At 35.2% G+C, this 21,992-nt stretch overlaps 1 protein-coding gene across 1 annotated transcript; it reads left to right on the forward strand.

The window, feature by feature from the left end:
• The first annotated feature begins 408 nt into the window (after positions 1-408).
• LOC124823311 (uncharacterized) lies at positions 409-1,263 on the forward strand. Its single transcript, XM_047295499.2, has one exon. It carries the CDS (start codon positions 613-615, stop codon positions 1,261-1,263), a length of 651 nt encoding a protein of 216 aa, XP_047151455.1. The 5' UTR covers positions 409-612.
• The last annotated feature ends 20,729 nt before the right edge of the window (positions 1,264-21,992 follow it).

Genomic DNA, 21,992 nt, shown 5'->3' on the forward strand with positions numbered 1-21,992 from the left:
ATGTGTATCTATGTATCTTGCTAACTGAAGTTTTTTATGAGTAAAGGATCTAAGTACTAGCTAGTACAACATTTATCAGATTAACATTGCTATATATGTTGTAGAAAGACTATTAACATTTCCTAACAAATTGTTTGTGTTAAGCTAATATAAACTCATACGTGACTATTTTATTATTCCATTCTTCGCATTTGAACTTGAAATGGGATGTGCACGCTCTTCGGTTTGTCCTTTAATGTGTCTTCTGATATGGGAATTCGGAATTTTCAGAGGCCACTGGAATGACTCAGATTCTGCTACTCAATGACAGCAGAAGAAACCACTTGAAACTCAACCTTGACGTCACTTTTAATATCTGTCTCCGTTGAATATTTTCAACGCTTTAACCCTTCACAGAAACCTAGCAACTTTAACTTCTACCTTATTCACTGCTCCATTATTCAATTTTACACTCCCTCCCCATTCTCTATTTTATAATTTTGAAAACTTTTCACACTCAGTTTTCTCAAGGACCTCATACCTCTCTTAATTTTGAAAACTTTGTTCTTCTTACTAGTAAAGCCAAAGGGTATCAAAGTTCTGTCTCCATTTTCTTCACCTTCACAACCCATCATGGTCTTGAGCAGCCTCACAATCCCTCCAAAGACTGACGACTATATTGGCACTGAGAGCAGCATGGACCTCCAAAACACAGACCATGTTGTAGATAACCACGAGACATACAAATCCAACAGATTAGGAAATGGGGCCTACCCCATGAACAACACCAGAAAGAAAGAGAATAAAGAGTTCCCTCCTCCAATATCCTTGCCGTGGGAGTTGAAAAGGTACTACACAAGCGAGGGAAGGTTGATTCTGAAGGGGAAGAAGGTGAAGCACCATGAGTACTTTCGTGCACACAGAGCCAACGGTCGACTCACATTGCACCTTGTTAACGTTTCCTTTGATGACTGTGACGAGTACTTTGAAGAAACAGCTCCAACTAGTCCACATGAAGAGGTTTGTATTAATAACGTTACTCATGATCACCCTCATGTTGTTAATACTAGTGATGATAAGTTTGATGATGTAGAACAAGAGAAGGTGAATAGCAATAGCACTGTTGTTGCTGATGAGTTTTCTCAGGAACATGAAAGTGATGTAGTTCTAGCTAAAGGTAATGGTAGAGTGAAGCGTTTGAACTTCAGCAGTGTAAGATCAGGTCCCGCATGTAACAATTTTGGGTTACCAGTGCATCCCATTAGAACTGTTCAGGTTGATTAATTAGTCCAGTTTATAATGACTTTAGTCTTTTTGTAGATTTGCTTAACCTTGTGAAGTTAGAATTAAATTCATTTGGTTAATTTTGTTGATCACTCATAGCTCTTGGCTTTATTAATTGGGTTCTTCTTATCTTTCTCCGTAGCTTAAGCTTGTTCATTGATGATCAATTTTATCTCTAATCAAGTTTATTTTCATAGGAAGAAATAACAGTAACATGATAAATCTAACAAATAATAAATTTTAGTAGAAGGATTAACTTTAAAAAATTGACAGAAACTTTTTTTTATTGGTAATGTTAACTGTTAGTATTTGTTAGTGTTAGTATTTATTAGTGAAAGAAGTTGAATCTACAACTTTTTCTATTCTTTTTATTAAATTCATCAAACCAATCTTATATCTTTCAAAGTATTTGTACGGGAGTTGAACTTACCATTTTTATCACTAACCCAATCTTAATCAATGAAACCTTAGTTACTATATGATGAAGTATATAGATCAATTATTGGATAATTCAAATTTATTATGTGCATAATTTGTTTATAATATATAAATTTTAAACTACAAAATCTCAGGCATCACCACATCACTGCATTCTCTTTTGTTCAAGTACAAAAGATGGACTACGTACATAGCGGACCAACCACGTTATAGACATGAATTCTTTTTTTTGGTAGCAGAATATTTTGTTGCTGCTTTTGTTTCTGCGTATACAATCAAATGTTGCTTAATTTATTTTGTTTATTTATTGTGATTAAAAAATGTTTATGTTCAAATATTGGACTTGAGTGACGTATACGCAATTGTCGTTTGATTTGAACACAATCGAACACTAGATAGAAACATATTGGATACTTGTTTTATGCATATAGAGATATAAATATTTGATTGTCATCAAAATGAAATTTATATTACACTACACAATGTTATGCAACTGACTTTGCTGCAAACATTGGAAGCAACATATATGCTTGACCTTTTAGCTTCGGGTCTGTTAGGAGATGAAATAGGAAACCCTGAATTCGAGGTCAGGTACCTCCTAAGAAATTAAGAGAAGAGAATGAAATATATTTTTCTGCCCCTTTCAAAGGCACAGTACAGCAATTAAAATAGTGACTCCAAAGATTCCTCTAGGACAGGTGGCACACAGGCCAAATAACACAATAACAAAAACTCTAACTAACTTCTTCTAGAACATCTGGCACCAACAGAGACAATTAAAATTGGGATATATTAGTGATGAATGAAATCAGACCACCCAGCTGGTCTTTTCACCACTCTTTTGGGTCTAGCACTCTCATCCAAAGGACCTTGCATAACAATACCATCCCCTTCAGCAAGGACCTTGTCCTCAAGGTCATACAATGATTTGAGTTCCTGCCATTTTTCCCATGACGTGTCATCCGGGGACAACCCGTTCCACTGAACCAAGGCAAAGCGAGTGGGAATACCATCCACAGGAGTTGTCTTAAAATCCAAAACAGCCAATGGAGTGATAAGAGGGCTGTTTTCCACAGTCTCAGGAGGAAGATGATCAATACTTGGAGGAACGGGTCCTTCATGACGCTTTAACATAGAACAGTGAAATACATTGTGTATCTTGGACTGTGGCGGAAGATCAATCTTATATGCGACTGGTCCAATACGTTCAAGCACTTTATAAGGGCCATAGAAGCGCTTGGCTAGTTTATGATACTTGTGTCCAGAAACTGAAACTTGTCTGTATGGCTGAAGTTTCAAATACACCCATGTCCCAACCTCAAATTTCAAATCCCTACGCTTCGAATCTGCAAGCTTCTTCATTCTGATTTGTGCCTTCAACAAATTGGCTTTGAGGAGTGAAAAAATCTCCTCACGGGATGTAAGCACCGAGTCACAACCTGCATTAGAAGAAGTGCCTTCAATGTACGCTGGGATAGAGGGAGGTGGCTTGCCATAAACCACTTCAAATGGAGTCAATCCAGACCCAGAATGGATTGAAGTATTGTAGTGGTATTCTGCCCAAGGAAGGTATTTGAACCAATGATTAGGCTTGTTGTGGACGAAAGCTCTTAGGTATTGCTCAATGGTACGATTCATGACTTCGGTTTGTCCATCCGTTTGAGGATGGTAAGAGGAGCTCATTCGGAGAAGGGTGCCACTGAACTTGAACAATTCTGACCAAAATCGGCTAATGAAAATCGGATCTCTATCCGAAACGATACTCTTTGGCAACCCATGATGTTTGCAAACCAAACTGACAAATAACTCTGCTACTTTATAAGCTGTGAAGCCTGAGTGTAGAGTGCCCAAATGGACAGCTTTTGAGAAGCGATCCACAACCACTAATAACACAGTGTAACCATTAGAAGGAGGAAGGCCAGTTACAAAATCTAGAGAAATGTCTTCCCAAACACCCGTTGGGAGGGGTATCGGATGTAGAAGACCTCCGGGACGCTTAGTACTATACTTAGTTTGCTGACAAACATTGCACTGAGATACAAATGCCTTAACGTCCTTAGCCATAGACTCCCAATAAAAATTTGCACTTAGCCGTTTCAGAGTTTTGTTGACCCCAGCATGGCCTCCAATAGGTGTTTCGTGGAACTCTCTTAATAACAAGGAAATGAATTTGGACTTGTCGTTGAGCCAAATTTTGCCACGATAAAGAAGCAAGTCATCATTCCAATTGAATTGAGGATACGAAGAAGGATCCGAGAGATATTTATCCCTCATAAGGATGAAATCTGGGTCAAGTAATTGTGATTCTTTTAAATCACGCAAAAACACAAATTGAGGGATAGTGAGCATGTGCATCTCACCCTGAGTAAGGCAACCAGATCGTGAAAGGGCATCTGCCACTATGTTCAGCTTTCCTGGTTTGTACTGAATTTCATAATCATAACCGAGTAACTTAACAAGATAATGTTGTTGTTCTGGTGTCTGAATGACCTGAGTCAATAGCTCTTTCAAACTCCTCTGATCAGTCTGGATGATAAAGAAATGGCCCAGCAAGTATTGACGCCACCGTTTCACTGCACTCGTAATGGCATGAAGCTCTCGAACATAAGCAGAGGACTTGGATAAACGAGGGCAGAACACTTTACTGAAATAGGCGATCGGATGATTGTCTTGAGTTAATACGGCACCCATCGCCAATCCAGAGGCATCAGTCTGCACATAGAATGTTTTAGAGAAATCAGGCAATGACAAAACAGTAGTACTAGTCATAGCGGATTTCAATGTATCAGATGCTTGTTGAGCTGTGGAAGACCAGGTGAAATTCCCTTTCTTGAGAAGGTCTGTCAAAGGTTGGGCAATTGCCGCATAACCACGTACGAATTTGCGATAAAACCCTGTTAATCCCAAGAATCCACGCAATTCCTTAATGCAAGAGGGAGTTGGCCACTGAATCATAACTTGGATTTTTGCAGGGTCTGGAGACACACCCCCTTCAGCTACAATGTGCCCCAAATAAGCGATCTTGGATTGGAAAAAGGAACACTTCTGAGGTTGCAAATAGAACTGATGGCGTTCAAGTATCTCAAATACTTGATGAAGATGTGACAAATGTTGGGCAAAATCAGTGCTGAAAACTAAGATATCGTCAAAAAATACAATAACGGTCTTGCGTAACAAGGGCCGGAAGATGTCGTTCATAGTAGATTGGAATGTTGCTGGAGCGTTGCACAAACCGAAGGGCATTACACAATACTCATAATGACCGTCGTGTGTTCGAAAAGCCGTTTTGTGGACATCAGTGGGTTGGAGTCGAATTTGATGGAACCCGGAGGTGAGATCTAATTTCGAAAAACAACGTGCAGATCCCAGCTCATCCAACAACTCATCGACAGTGGGAAGTGGGAATCGATCCTTGACGGTGATGGCATTCAAGGCGCGATAATCCACACACATCCGCCACGAGCCGTCCTTCTTTTTCAAGAGTAGAACTGGGGAAGAGAACGGACTTGAACTTGGTTGTATCCACCCTGATGCAAGCATTTTGGAAACCTGCTTTTCTATCTCCAATTTCTGAGAGTGAGGATACTTGTAAGGCCGTACATTGACAGGATGAGAATTAGGGAAAAGGGGAATGGCATGATCAGTTCCACGTGATGGGGGCAGAGATGTTGGCTCAGAAAATAAGGAGGAGAATGAAGTGAGTAATTGTTGTACCCTGGAATCAGAATGTGCAGGAAGAGAGCCGTGTGTAGAAGCTGGTCGAACAGCTAAAGAGAAAAGTTGGGCCGTTGGATCTGAATGAACAACACGTCTAAGCTGATGCAAGGAAATGGAAGTGGGTTGTGGCCCAGAATCTCCTCTGAGTTCTATGATAGATTGATTAAAAACAAATTTCATAGTGAGTGCTTGATAATCCATTAATATGGGCCCTAATTGCTTTAACCATTGGGCCCCAAGGACTACATCAGATCCCCCCATATCCAGCACATACAAATCTATGTGAAAAGAATGCCCCTGTATTAACAACTCTACTGTAGAACACACTGTAGTACAGGCCAACTCTTCGCCACTCCCAACCAGTACTTTAAGAAATGTGGTGGGGGATTGGGCCAAGCCCAAACGAATTGCTACTTCCTTTTGAATGAAATTATGGGTGCTACCCCCATCTACCAACACACGGATCGGGTTCTGGCCAATATGACCCGTGAGACGGAGGGTTTCAGGGGCCCCAGCGCCAGACAAAGCATGTAAACTAATTTGAGCCGGTAAGTCCAATAAATCCAAGGGTTGTATCGGCTGTTCATCCATTTGCGGTTCAGGATTCAAACTTGTTGGATCTGAGGCCGACCCACCCGCGGAATCATCCTCTTCAGCGATAAGAAGAAGGAATCGAGCTGGGCACCGATGAGAGCGTGAGTACTTCTGATCACAATTAAAGCAAAGCCCCTTCTCACGGCGCTCCGCCATCTCTGTTTCCGTTAACTGCCGATAGCGAGTTTTTGGAGATGGAGAAGGCAAAATGGGAGGAAGAGGTTTCGGTGGTGGTTGCTGTATAGGAGTGGGAACAGTGCGCGTAGGAGATGACGATGGCCAAGATGAGAGTGGTTTAACACGTTGAACCTTTGAAAGATCCCATAATTTCTCTTCCTGCAACCGAGCCAAACCCACTGCTAGCGATAACGTCTGTGGTTGTTGAGCCACCACCTCACGGCGGATTTCCGACTTGAGGCCGGAGAGGAAACAACTCAATAGGAAAGGCGGTGACAACCCAGTCACGCGATTTGCCGTGGCCTCAAATTCATTGAGATAAGCAGAAACAGAAGATGTCTGAGAAAGCTTAAAGAGCTTACCCCTTGGATCTTCAAATGCGGTGGGAGCAAATCTGGCCTCGAGAGCTTGCAGCAAATGAGTCCAGGAAAGAATTTGGCCGTTACGGTACATCCATTGAAACCATGCCAAAGCCGCCCCATCAAGATAGAAAGAGGCAACAGTGATACGTTCCTCTTCAGGTGTATTATGATAGTCAAAAAATTGGGTGATCTTAAAAATCCAACCAACAGGATCAGTACCGTCAAAACGGGGTACATCCAGTTTCAAGAAATGACGTTGTGAAGGTGTGTTTTCAATGGAATGGAATGGCGGAGGGGATGAAGGAGATTCCAAGTGAGAAAGACGATTGTGCATATCGGTCATTTGGGTGGAAAAGATTGACATCTGTGAAAGCATGTCATCAAGCTTATCAGAAAGGGTTTTAAGGCGCGTGTTGTCTGCCATGGAAGAGAACGCAACGAGAGCACCAAATGTTAGGAGATGAAATAGGAAACCCTGAATTCGAGGTCAGGTACCTCCTAAGAAATTAAGAGAAGAGAATGAAATATATTTTTCTGCCCCTTTCAAAGGCACAGTACAGCAATTAAAATAGTGACTCCAAAGATTCCTCTAGGACAGGTGGCACACAGGCCAAATAACACAATAACAAAAACTCTAACTAACTTCTTCTAGAACATCTGGCACCAACAGAGACAATTAAAATTGGGATATATTAGTGATGAATGAAATCAGACCACCCAGCTGGTCTTTTCACCACTCTTTTGGGTCTAGCACTCTCATCCAAAGGACCTTGCATAACAGGGTCTTTCTTATATTCTTACTATGACATTTTAAGTATCTTGTTAATGATTAAATCGTGTAAGCACCAAAATTAGGATAGCAAAGGATATAAGTAAATCTTTCTAAGTGGTATAGTCTGAACTCTGATCCTACTAACTATTTTTATTTGTTTATTTTTTATGAGTTGAGAATATTTGACTATTAATTTTGAATATTCAACATAAACCTAATTTATTTTATTAAGTAATTTAAAAAAATTATCTTCTTTTTCTTTTTTATTACTGGTTTTGTTTAATTTAAAAACTCTTTTTTTCTACGTTTCATTTTCTTTTTCAATATTTAACCCATTCAATATCTATCAAATTTATTCAAATCTTCGAGGTATTCTTTTTTATAATTTCTCTTTGTCGTATGATTTTAGACTTTCTCTTTGCAGTTTTTGCGAAGCCTTACAGTTTATAGTTCTGGGCAATTTTGCTTTTCTGGGTCGTTATTCAGTTTTGTTTTCTCCCTTGGGTGAATGGCCTACGACACGTAAAAGGATTTGGGCCTTTTGAAATCTTCAAGCCCTTAGTAAAACTAAGTAGAACGATTTGAGAATTCAAACAAGTAAATTGAACTATCTCATTTTTTTTTTAAATTTAGAATGAAACTTTATTATTTCAATTAAGTTTAGGACTCAATTGCTATCATAAAAACTTTTTCAAAACCAATAACACTTAAGGAAAAAATTAATTGGTAAAAGCAGCAATAAAGAGAGAGAAGAAGAAGAAATACATAAAAAAATTTGTACTAGTTTACTCTGTCCAAAGGATATGTCAAGTTGTGTAACTACACTGGTCAAGCTCACACTATAACAATGTCTTACAAAAACACGTAGCCAAAACAATAAGAATAAGAAATCAACTCTCTGAACTTTACAAGATTGAATTTCTAACCTAGTAATACCTGTTATTGCACTATGATTGGAAACCATATCTAGAAACAATAATAAAACATGAAAAGAAAATAATACAATGGAATGAATACTTGAAACATAACATCAAAAGAAAATTCAAGGAAAAACACTACATTTCTCTCTGTGAGAATGATCTTGAAATTACTCATTAATAACTATTTCTCAAAAGAGAAAATGATTTTAAAAAATGTAAGTTCAAAGATCATTTCAAAAACGTAAGAATGAAAGAGTTGTTTAGATTTTAAACTGTTTGTTTCACTTACTTTTGATTGAACTACGTTTTAACATATTAAAATAGAGAGTAAATTAATTTTTTTTAAAGTACATCAAAGATTAATTTATTAAAAGCATATTTTAAGAGATTAAAAAACCTCACAAAACTACTCATGACTCTAAGTAATCTTAATCAATTATAACGAAAATCTAAACAACTAAAATGCTTTCTACCATTATTCCAAAAACTCATAAGAACATGTTAAAAAATTTAAAACATCTTTTAATCAATTAAAAACTTCTTATCACCAAGAGAAGTTATAAAATACTTTGAAATAGCTTTCCAATAGTAATTGAAAGATCAAACCACTAAAAAAGAAACTTACATACAATCCTAATTAACATAACACATTCCCCGAACACATTAAAATTTTCAATCTTTAAGGAACTTCAAGCAATAGTTGGTTCATCAAATCTAGCACAATTCCACAACAAAATACCTCACATGCATGGTACCCTGAACCCTTAGCTATGGGAATGAAAAAGTGGTTCCAAAGATGAACCATTATTTCCCTTAAACCTTGATTAGGAGTTTTTTTTTTATGCTCAATAGTTTCACATTGGTTAAGAGTTTGAGCCAAAGACAATTCAAAATTTAATACAAATGGTTAAAAGTTTAATCGTTTGTGTTAAATTTCAAACGGGAACAAAGTTTCACTCAATGATTTCATACTACAATCATAACTAACACATTAAACTTAATCAATCGTTCATGCATACTCAAGATGTTGGGTACAAACAAAGTCCCACATCAGATAAAATAAGAGATGGACATGGGTTTATATACACATAAGATATATTCATTGGTAAGAGGCCTTTTGGAGTGGTATCAAAAGCAAATCCGTGAGGGCTTGACCCAAAACAGACAATATCTTACCAGTGTGGAGATTTATGTGTGTGTGTGTGTTAAACAACCCATGGTTCAGGTTTGGTGACCGGGCTCAGACGAGTATGTACCCTCCATGATAAGGTGAAGCCTTGACCATTGGTAAGAGGCCTTTTGGAGTGGTACCAAAAGCAAATCCGTGAGGGCTTGACCCAAAGCGAACAATACCAGTGTGGAGATCTATGTGTATGTGTGTGTGTTAAACCTCCCTACACAGGGTATTTATCCATAGAAAAATGACTTTTCAGTTCCTTTGGCAAATCAATTGACGTCTGACCTAAGGGAGGCCGACGTCTAATACATAGTTGACGTCGGGGACCGTTGTATCTAACGTCTATAATGGCATTTTATTTACAAAATTGTCACCGGTCATTTTTTACTTTTATTTTTCATTCATTAGTCATTAAACGCGTGACTTTAAACGCTATTTTTGCACTAGTATAAGAAAACGTTAAACATAACTAAAACAGCGACAAAATATATTACTTCCATATACTACTTTAACATTCTATTATCTTCACATTTTCTTTATCCCATTAGTTATTCCTTTTACAATCTCAAAATACTACCAGTGGTACCAAAGCTACATTCGGTCATCTATTGGACATAGATCATTTTTTTTTTAATTACTTTAAAAGAAAAAAATATAACTTCATTCTACATTATTTCCAAAATATTTTTTCAATCCATAGTTATTACTTATCAACCATCATCAATTCCAATATCTATTTTCACAAGAGAAAATTATGATTTTTGGAGTGTCAAAATGAAGACATTTTTTCGCTCGCAAGATATATAGGACATTATAGGAGAAAGATTCACTATTCCAAAAGACATTTTCACTCTTATTACAACTCAGAAGAACGAGTTGAAGGAAAACAAGCAAAAAGATTCAAGGGCTTTATTTGCTTTTCAACAAGTTGATGATGACAAAATTTTTCCAAGAATAATAGGTGTCACAAGTGCAGAGCAAGCTTGGAACATAATACAAAAGCAATTTCAAGGAATTGATGAGGTACAAAATGTTAAACTTCATTCTCTAAGATGAGAGTCTTAGAGAATGGTAACCCGACAAAAGAGTTTAGCCCATCAAAAGGTCTTGGGCAAGGAGATGCCCTAACACCTTTTTTTTCTTAATAGTGGCAAAAGGAATGGTGGAATTATGAAGATGGCAACAAAGAAACAATTACTACAAGGGAAAAAAAGGTGTTAATGAATATGCTACAATTTGCAGATGACACCTTATTTCTAAATCAGGAAAACACACAAAATATTATGACTATTAAAAGCATCTTGAGGTGTTTTGAACTTGGATCTAGACTCAAGGTCAACTTTTTTAAGACTAAAGTAGGAGAAGTTAGATTAGAAGTAAATACAATATTAACATATGCAAAGATACCGAATTGGAGATATTGAATCTACCTTTCACTTATTTGGGAATTATTATAGGAGGTAATCCTAAAAGCTACAACATGTGGGAAAGAGTGGAGAGGATTAATAAACGTGTCATTAGATGGAAAGGAAAATACCTCTCATTCACTAAACAAACATGTTTGTTAAAATCAGTATTAACAACAATACCTTTATATATCTTTCTTTAAAATGACCACAAAAATGGAAAAGGAAATTAAGAAAATTCAAAGAGAGTTCCTATGGGGTTGGATAGTGAAGGTTCTTGAAGCTTTTAGATTCATTGCATTTTCTTTCACTTTGATTAACTCCTTCCTTCTATAAATAGGAGTGACTCAAGCTTTGAGAATCAACTAAGAAATAATGAAGTGAAGTTATGTTAAATGTGCAACTCCTTTGTTCTAAGTTCACTAAGATAGATTATCTACTTGACTTCTCCTAGACCTTTTCTTTAAGGGTTGAATCAACCTCCTTTAAGAAACACATTTAAACCACTCTCCAAACTCCCTTCATTCATCACTTCATGCTTCCACATCCAAGTGTGTGTCTCCACGCAAGCTACCTCAACTTCGTCAAGTGGGTTTCCATCATTTGGCATAAAACTTATTTTTTTCATTTGAGTCATGTTCCATCCTTTGGATCATGTTCCATCATTGACATCAATTCAATTCAGTGAAGAGTGATGAAGAATGTTTGGCCCTCTTCCATCGTTTGGTATTCTAGCAAACCATTCCTCCATCAACTACGTAACCATGGCAACTGCAGCGAGGCGGCTATAAGCTGCAACAAAACCATCGTCGCTGGAGACAAGGTTCTACAACCTACTCGAGCAACTCATCATCTTGGTGCACTATGTTGTTCGTTCAGCAGATGCCATACTTTGTTAGCACCGACAACTATTTTGGGGAAAGATGCAACGTTAATCTCGTAGTGCCCGAACAACTAGAACTTGAAGAGCTTGACGCGTTACCGTAGCATTTGAGACAATCACCCTATGGAGGAAACATAGGCAACTGCTTCTATGCGTCGAAGAGTCATGTGTGATCATTTGCATTATTCAGAGCATGTCTCGAGGCGAGTATGGTGGCCACTGGTGATGCAAGAATTTGTTTTCATGGCTATGTTTCATTTTCCTTAGTGTCGATGGTGTCTTTCTCTCCCATGCATGGTTGTTAACTTGTTGGTGCATGCAATTATTGTTTTCTCACACAATATTTCCAACTTACTACCCATGCAGTATGCTGTAATTAAGAGACACCGTTGCTTATAATATATATATATATATATATATATATATATATATATATATAAAGGTGTCTCCTCTCTTGTAATCATCTTGGAAGTTTATCAAAGTTATGCTACCCAAATTTGGCCATACATTTCTTAGATCAAGACTAGAGCAACCCTAGTGGCCCCTCTAGTCACCTTCCTCCTTGGCCTCACCTCTCTTGGAGCCACCAAACACTACACCATGACTACCATATCTCCTAGAAGCCACGAGCTTCTACACCACTCACACCTTAGCTCATCATCCTTGGACCATTTACCACCACTTTTCTGCACCATCCATCCTAGGAAACATCCCTCTATGCACATCTCCTAGTTTTAGACCAACCTAGATAAGGAGGTTGCATTAGAGAAGAACAACGTGAATGAGAGGAGAAGATGAACTTAGAAAGAAAGAACGTGAAGAGAGGAAGCATGAATCAAATTGTGAAAATGAAGAAAATGTGAAGAGAGGACAAAATTAGGGATTGAGATTCTATGACACGTGGTTTACTGTCATAATACACTGTGAAATTTATTACGAAAATATCACCACATCCAACCTATTATGACAAGTGGTGAACTAACAGTCATAATAAGGCTTACTATGGCAGGTATTCTGTAAACACCCCAATTTTTGGGATGTCACGATTATGAGCAAAAATTTAAAACATTAAAACATATTATCATTGTGGAAATCCAAATTCAATAAGTTGTAACAATTAACCAAAACTAAATCATAATTCCATTTGATTACAAAATAAAATTGCCAATAAAATATTTTATTTAAAATAAACACGTAAATGTCCAAATTCTCTCAATTCGCTCGTTGTGTTATACTGCATCCGAATTATCTACAAGATCATCTGCTCCCCTATAACGATCATCACAGGTGGAAACCACAACCACAAACATAGGGTTAACTTTCGATCAATCATAATAAGAATAATAATATAACTAACAAAAGTTAAACATTCATCACAATTATAAACATATCAATAACACAACAAAAACTTAAATCCGAGCCCACATCATCATCACAAACCCATAATCTATTTCCCCTACACTACCATACAACTTAGTCATCATAACTAATTCAGTATAATCCACACAACACCCTTCTATATAAATAAGAGGTGTCTAATATAGTTAGAACTATGTGTGAGATTGAATTTTCTTCTCTTGAATATACTCATAAGGTACTCTATTTATAATAAAATTCCACAAAGAGTAATAACAATCAAATAAAATAAAAGATATAGATAAAATAAAATAAATTTATCTTTAACTTATGTAATCCTGATAGGTCCCTAAATAATACATTATATCTTATTATTATTATTATTATCTAACAATAATATCTAATAATATCTCAAGATATATTTTAATTTGTAACCATATAACAATATCCAAAAATATCTTTTACTATATGTACAATATTTCATAATGTCCTTTTCTTATTAAATTATCCAAAATCTTTTAATTAAACTATCATACCATATGCTAACTTTTATAACAACAGTAATTATAATATAAAAACTACAATTATATATATATATATATATATATATATATATATATATATATATATATAACTCACAACTAACATATTTATTTTAAAAAAATATATTTTATTGTTATTATTTAACAATAATATTTAAACTCTACACAACCCTAAATACAATTATTTATTTATATATTTTCAATGCATAAATGTGAATTTATATTATATATTATATATATATAATATTACTATAACCAATTCAAAGCATATTAACCATAATTTCATGTTTTTAAATAAAATAATTATTATAAATATCACCGTTGCTCATAAAACAAATAATAAAAGAAATAAATATTATGTACATATTAAAAATCAAACACTTACCATCAATCCATCAATCCATAATAAGGAGTTTTACCTAACTATATGTTACCTTTCATTTTATAACAATTATCTTTTCTTGTTTTAAATAACAATTCATGACTACTACATTTTTGTAACATCTCAAAAATACAGTCTAAAACTATATGATAGAATAATTACATTGAATAATATTACAGATCAGTCTTACATTAAAGAGAACGTACGGTCGTGGCCGAACGGCCTTACAAAAAGACTAGAAATTAAAACCAAACGCCATAAGTAATTCTGACCGAACGGTTTACAAAAGCCTATACCGAACGATCAAAACAAAAGCAAAGGGAAAAGGTGATCGAGCGATCACCTTACTATCAGACTACACTACTGACCGAACATCCTACTGTTCGGTCTTAACTTCTACTTCGACTAAGTTATCTTCCTCCAGCGCCTCTTTCAGCAGCTCATCTCCTTCTGCTCACATCGACACGGATGATCATTGCAACAGAAGGACAACCGAATGTACAAAACAGACAAGACAGGAAAACACAAGGTAAGCTTATATAATTTAATTTATGTATAAACATACATTTCACACAATCAACCAAACAATATAATTCATCATACGTTTCATGCAAAGCCTAATACTAGACTGATTGTCCGTACTATATGAAATATGTGTAGCTACGACGTTCGTGCACCCGGGTGATGTAGTAACTGGGATACCCTCAACAGCTGCCACCCGAGGTTAGTCCTATCTGTCCAAATTAACCATAAGGACTAGGACCTCCTGCCGTTCCCACACATGACTTACCCTCCTCTACATGAGGACGAGTAATCACGGAACATCAGGATGAACCACCAGCTTAGCATGCCCACATTCATACTTTACCATATCCAACATACATTCATGAGTCATTCCTCCCCGGAACGGTCATCCATAATCAAAAACATTTCAATCCATATCACATTCTCTTCATCTTTCATTAATAATCATCTCACTTAAGCACTTCGCACAAAGATCCATAAGGATATCAAATACTGAACGTTCAACCCTAACTCAGAACGAGATCGAGAACTCCCTAGTTCCATAACAGATTAAGACCAAGAGGGTTATTGTCGGGTTGAGAAAGAAACCGAGTACAATCATATATAACAGGAACGACTAGAACGAACGTTACTTACAAAGTGAGCCAATTAGATGAACTGACTCTTGAGAGCTTCAACCGAACACCGAAAAGACCATGCCAAGTACTAAGACTCTAGGCCGGAACCAATGAATGTAGACACTTCAAGACATTCAAAGAATAATACTTAGAAGAATTCACATGAAGAAACCGAACACTTATGAATACTTAGCTTATTTGAGTTTAGCATCAAGAAAACCAAATGTCATTCAATGACCGAGCACGGTAGAGAGAGAACTCTATTGAATTTGGATGAATGCTATTTTCATCAAGATATATTATAGGAAAGAGAATGAGCGTTTGGTGTAAGACCGAGCATTACTCAGTACGAGCACTTGGTGTAAGACTGAGCACTACTCAGTAAGAGCGCTTGTTGTAAGACCGGGCACTACTAAACTTATATTATAAAACTTGATAATTATAATAAGATACTATTGGATTAGTGTTTAAGAATAAACGAAAATATACAAATACATACATACATATATATATATATATATATATATATATATATATATATATATATATATATATACTTAAGTTTATAACCGAACACCAAGAACCAACTATGCTTGGCCGAACGCTCATGCACAATATTTCGAAACTAAGACGCTCTTCCTCAACTAGGATTTTTCCCAAATGAAAGAATCCAATTCCAACCAAGTTCACTAGAAAAACCGAACGGTCAAGGACCGTTCAGTGACGAACGTACACTTTCATCGAGGAAATTTCATACCAGAATCATTTATATTCAAACATATTTCTCAACATATATCTTCATAATTTCATACATTCATATCATAGTCAATTTTCATACTTCATACAATCCAAACATATCAACCATCATATATCATATTAATTCAGTCAATTCAACGAACGTTTATGCAATACAAGTAACATACAAATTAAATTAATAAGCTTTCCTTACATTTAGTGTGACCGAACGTTCACTGAAGCAGAAATATGGTTCGCCCTACTACAATTCCTTCTACCCTCAACGCTCAACACTTCTCCAAAATTAAACTGAACAAAAGACCAAAATGGCTTAGAACTAGATTATGAACTCATGCAACCAGAACTTGGTTTGCATGTTCTAGAGAACGAACGACTAAAGGAGAAGAAGGACTTACCAGTTCAGAATCCAAAACCGATCGGTTCAAACTGAAGCTCTTGACGCCGGAAATGCTTCTACGGTGCCTGAACGGAGATCGGAGAAGAGAAAGTGAGTGTTTCTTTAGAGAGAAGATGAAGGAGATGTAGTGACAAGAGGAGAAAATGGAGTTTCGGAAATCAGAGAGGAAGATGGTTGCATGTAGAGAATTGCGTAAACTTTTTGAAACTCAGATTTTGCTTCTACCAACCAAAACCGAACGTCCAATTCCTTGCAGCTGTAACATCCCAATATCCCACATTGGATAATTCATAATTTATATATTGTAACATTACATTTACGGTAACATCCCGTAATCTCACACTTAAAAATTCACAGTTGATATATTTTAAACTCAGATTTCAACTATAAACTCCTAAATATAACTTGAATTCTTCTAACTTATTCTTCGATCTCTTTCTTCCTTGGTATTGTTTCAGACGACATTCCTTCATCTGCTCCCGTATAACATCACGCATTATACGATCATCGCATTCACATGCACACACAAGTAAGGGTGAGCTAACATGCAACAAATCATTTATAAAACATGTATAATTACCTTGATATAAACATCATATAATAATTATGTTCGACACCCTCATACCACAATTCCTATTAGATACTCGTCTCACAATACCCAATAGACACCACAATACCCAATAGACACTCATCCGGATGATACGTTGATGAGCGGTCACGGGAGGTTATGCACTTGTAATGACTTCTACTTCTTTTTACAAATACACTTTCAAAATACTTCATACCATTCACAAGGTTAATCCCCTCACTATGTCCAAAACCGGCACATAGACCAGGACCTCCTGCTCCTCTCACCACATAATTTATCCCTCTCTACTTGAGACTAGATGATTATTAGAGTATCAGGATAACCTCCAACTACGGGACCCTCAACATCAACATATACCCAAATACCATAATATTACTGAATCTCTCCACGAGACTCATGCCATACTCATTTTCCTCAACTCACATTATACCCCTACAAAATCTCCCCATAATACTCATAACATGTTCAGATGCATAAATTCAAATGCAATATAATAAAATACAATCATCGCGTAAATCACACAAATTCAATATATTGCATAATAATTTAACAGTACTCAATCTGTTCAATAGGATTTAAGTTAAAAACTTGTCGAGTAGACTTCCAGGAAAGAGAGGTGCGTCACAATGGACAACTTAAGTACCAAGTCTTTCCTTAGCCAAAGTGTTCCTCAACTAGTTTTTAACAAATTTCTTATTTACAGATTTAAAACAACAACATATAATATTCACACCGAAATTTAATATAGATATCAAAAAAAACTAGAAATTTAGCAATATTGAGATCCCTGAGAAGATACGAAATTAATATCTCTAAATCTGTAACTCCGATTTCAAATCTGAATGGTCACAATAATTCACTATTTGTTATAAACTACATATTAAAATTTCAGGTTGATCCAACGGTTAACTAGATAGATATTGAGGTTTTACCGAGGTAACTCAGGTGCAAAATTTTAAGTGGTTTTCGGTTATACTCAAAATGCGGAACTAATTTCCCTAATCACAGACATTTAATTACAAATCTGAACGGTCAAAATGACTTAATATGTCTTATGAATTACATACTAAATTTTGGGCTCAATCTAACGGTAGATGAAATATATATGAAATTTGTACCATGATAGCTTAAGAACAACAATACAGTGTTCATCCGATTGTTTCACACTTTCGAAATTTCTTTCTCTAAACATAGACCTTCAATTACAAATCCGATCGGTCAAATTGTATTAATATGTCCTAAGAATCATATATCAAATTTTGAGGTTGATCTAACGGTTAAATAGGTCAAAATCTATATTTTTACCGAGACAACTTAGTAACAGAACTACAGGGTGACTAATTTACTCAAACTTGCAGTATTTATTTCTTCAAGTACAGACTTCTATTTTCAAATCCGAACGGTCAAAGTTTAGTAATAGGTCTTAGGATTCACATACTAAAATTTTAGCTAAATCCAACGGTGAAAACTATTAATAGAAAATTTTCACAACAGTAACTCGAAAATAAGAAATTATAATAATGAAAACTAAATTTATATAAGTGAATAGATAACTACCATTACCAAAATTTTAACATACTCATAACTCATATTCATTATCATAACATGGATAAAAAAAATCATATACAAGAAGGATTAGCTCCCCTACCTCTATTCCAGACTTAATCTCCTGCTCCGAATTTGTTTCCCTGAAACCCTTCAGAACCTCTACTCTTCTTGCAACTAAAAATTTCTCCCTAACTCTTTCTTCTCTATTTCTCAAGCTCTCACTTGATTCCTCTTTTCTTGGTGCAAAATACCCTTCCCTCCCATGGCTATTTATAGTAAAAAAAATTTACTATTCATTAATATTTTAATATTATTTATTATTTTAATATTATTTAAAAATAATATTTCAATCATTTTCTCACCAAATCTGATCCTAATTTCTACCTACTACTTTCTTCCATGCTAAGGAATCTTAATGCTGAAAATTTATTTTTACTATTTACTTTTTACTATTTACTATTTACTTTTTACTATTCCATTTAAAAAATTTTACTAAATAAGTTACCAAAAATTTGAACCTCTCCTTCTAAAATTACTATAATTTTATATCCAAAATTTACAATTTTCTATCCATTAAAATTATTATTACTAATAAAATACTAAAATTTACTACTATATATATATAAATATATATATATATATATATATATATATATATTTTATGAATCTTACATTCTCCCCAACAACAAAAATTTTCGTCCTCGAAAATTTGAAAATAATTTTTTTTTTTTTTTTTTTTTAATTTAATACTCATCTGGACGTATTCAACTAGAAAAGTCTCACACTCATAACCTGAATCATTTCTCTACTTATTTTGTGCATAAAATTTCTAGCATCTTAATTTGAAATGTACTCACAAAATTAAAATCATAAATCTTCCGAACACTCTTACTTTTTTACTTTTAGCCCTATCACAACCATCATTAAACCTATCTCACTAGTCTCAAAACAATCCATTAATGTTTTAAAAGAACTCATCACTCATAAACTATTAATCCCAAGATTAGAGAAAACTTTTCATTCCTACTATAACCAGAAAGTGATTTCCTTAGAGATCCTTATTTAAGACTTCCATGACCCTGTAAAACTCTAAGAATCATTCTTTTTCCGTAACAACTTTCCATTATATTTTCTCAACACAGTTTCCACTCCTAGAAATCGTACGCCTCCAAAAGCCACTTATGTTTGCCAAAATTTTATACTAGATTGCTCCACCTTACCCTATACTTCTATTTTTCGTAAAATTTCTAATTACTCTGATGATTACAGAGAGTCCAAAACACTATTACTAAATAATTCATCCTTATGTTTTCTTTTCTATACCCATTTATCAAGAACTTGTCCAAAAGTAATACCTATATTGAGTATGCTTTATAACATCCATAGAAACCCTTCCACACTTAAGATCATGCATCATTTCCTTCACTCGTCCTTGATGAACTTATCTGATTCTCGGTAATATTGCATTCACCCTTAACTACACTTAATGTTCAACAATCAACTCACAATTCTTGAAGACCATAAACTTCTAAAAACATATTGTAACATGACCAAACTATCCTTTCGATCATACCCTAGACTGCAATATCTATCCTTCACTTGCATTGGTCAGACATCCCTAAAATACTCATCCTCATCCTTTACATCACCATTGAGGTTTGAATACTACCACATAACTATACCTGATGAAATTTCTCCAATCACAACCTACAACTTCTTAATTATTCCAAATTCCCTAATCACATTGCAACCCTCCTTTTTATCTATTTCCAAACTCTTCTTCTTCCTTATCTTGTCATGTTTATAATAATATCAATTCAACCTACACTACCTCTACTAACTTTAATATTCCAAAATCAATAAAATTTACAACCATAAATCATGACATTTTAATCCTATCATAAAAATACCAAATATTTGCATAAGCCGAAAGCCAAAATTTTCGTACCTGGATTTTCTCCACTACTCCTCATACCAAATTCACATATTCTCAAATCTTATCTCTAATGCATTTACTGAAAAAATCTAACCATCTCCTTTTAATCATCCATTTAGCTTAGAATCCTTCCAATACTTCATTCTTCTCTAAAGACCTCGTGTTCTCTTAACTTATAAATTTCTCCTCCTATTAAACTTTCTCTCAATCCTCTTTATGCCTTATACAACTTCTTATTTACTCTTCTTCGTCTAATATTTGATTTATTCTTAATCTACTTCAGTATTCCTATCCCTTTTTATTTTAAACTTTATCTTCAAATCTTCCACCATTTTCTTTCTTCAGATTCCAATCATCGCTGATACATCAATCCATGTTACCAATCTCACACAATGCCACTCTGTTTCTCATCAATACTTCCTTCTCTTCTGACTTCTAACGTTACTGATATACTAAACCAAACTGATTTCTCAAACCTTGCCACATTCCTGCTTATCCAAAGCTTATCTTAATCTAGCCTTTGAACTCAACTCCTTTTTGTGAAACGTAAGATATCTCATCTATTAATTTTGTTCTAGAAACTTCTAAAAAATTTACTTCTAAACACCAACATCTTCACTCATCCATTGAAACTTAAACTCTAGTATTATATCTCCCTATCAAGGCTTTAACTAATTCTAATATATTTCCTCAAACCCTCAGAATTAAGAAAGGAAAATCATCTATGGTAAAAGTCATGGTAATTAGACACAATACTCTACTATCTAGATTTAGAGGAAATGGTAAATTATACCATTTAGACTCAATTCTTCACAGAGAAGACACGGAAGACCCACAACACAGAGGTCATCCTAAGGACGAACTGCTCTGATACCATTAATGTAACATCCCAATATCCCACATTGGATAATTCATAATTTATATATTGTAACATTACATTTACGGTAACATCCCGTAATCTCACACTTAAAAATTCACAGTTGATATATTTTAAACTCAGATTTCAACTATAAACTCCTAAATATAACTTGAATTCTTCTAACTTATTCTTCGATCTCTTTCTTCCTTGGTATTGTTTCAGACGACATTCCTTCATCTGCTCCCGTATAACATCACGCATTATACGATCATCGCATTCACATGCACACACAAGTAAGGGTGAGCTAACATGCAACAAATCATTTATAAAACATGTATAATTACCTTGATATAAACATCATATAATAATTATGTTCGACACCCTCATACCACAATTCCTATTAGATACTCGTCTCACAATACCCAATAGACACCACAATACCCAATAGACACTCATCCGGATGATACGTTGATGAGCGGTCACGGGAGGTTATGCACTTGTAATGACTTCTACTTCTTTTTACAAATACACTTTCAAAATACTTCATACCATTCACAAGGTTAATCCCCTCACTATGTCCAAAACCGGCACATAGACCAGGACCTCCTGCTCCTCTCACCACATAATTTATCCCTCTCTACTTGAGACTAGATGATTATTAGAGTATCAGGATAACCTCCAACTACGGGACCCTCAACATCAACATATACCCAAATACCATAATATTACTGAATCTCTCCACGAGACTCATGCCATACTCATTTTCCTCAACTCAC

Source organism: Vigna umbellata, chromosome 1 (assembly GCF_029865625.1).
Source record: "Vigna umbellata cultivar VRB3 chromosome 1, Vumbellata_1.0, whole genome shotgun sequence".
Classification (NCBI taxonomy): domain Eukaryota; kingdom Viridiplantae; phylum Streptophyta; class Magnoliopsida; order Fabales; family Fabaceae; genus Vigna; species Vigna umbellata.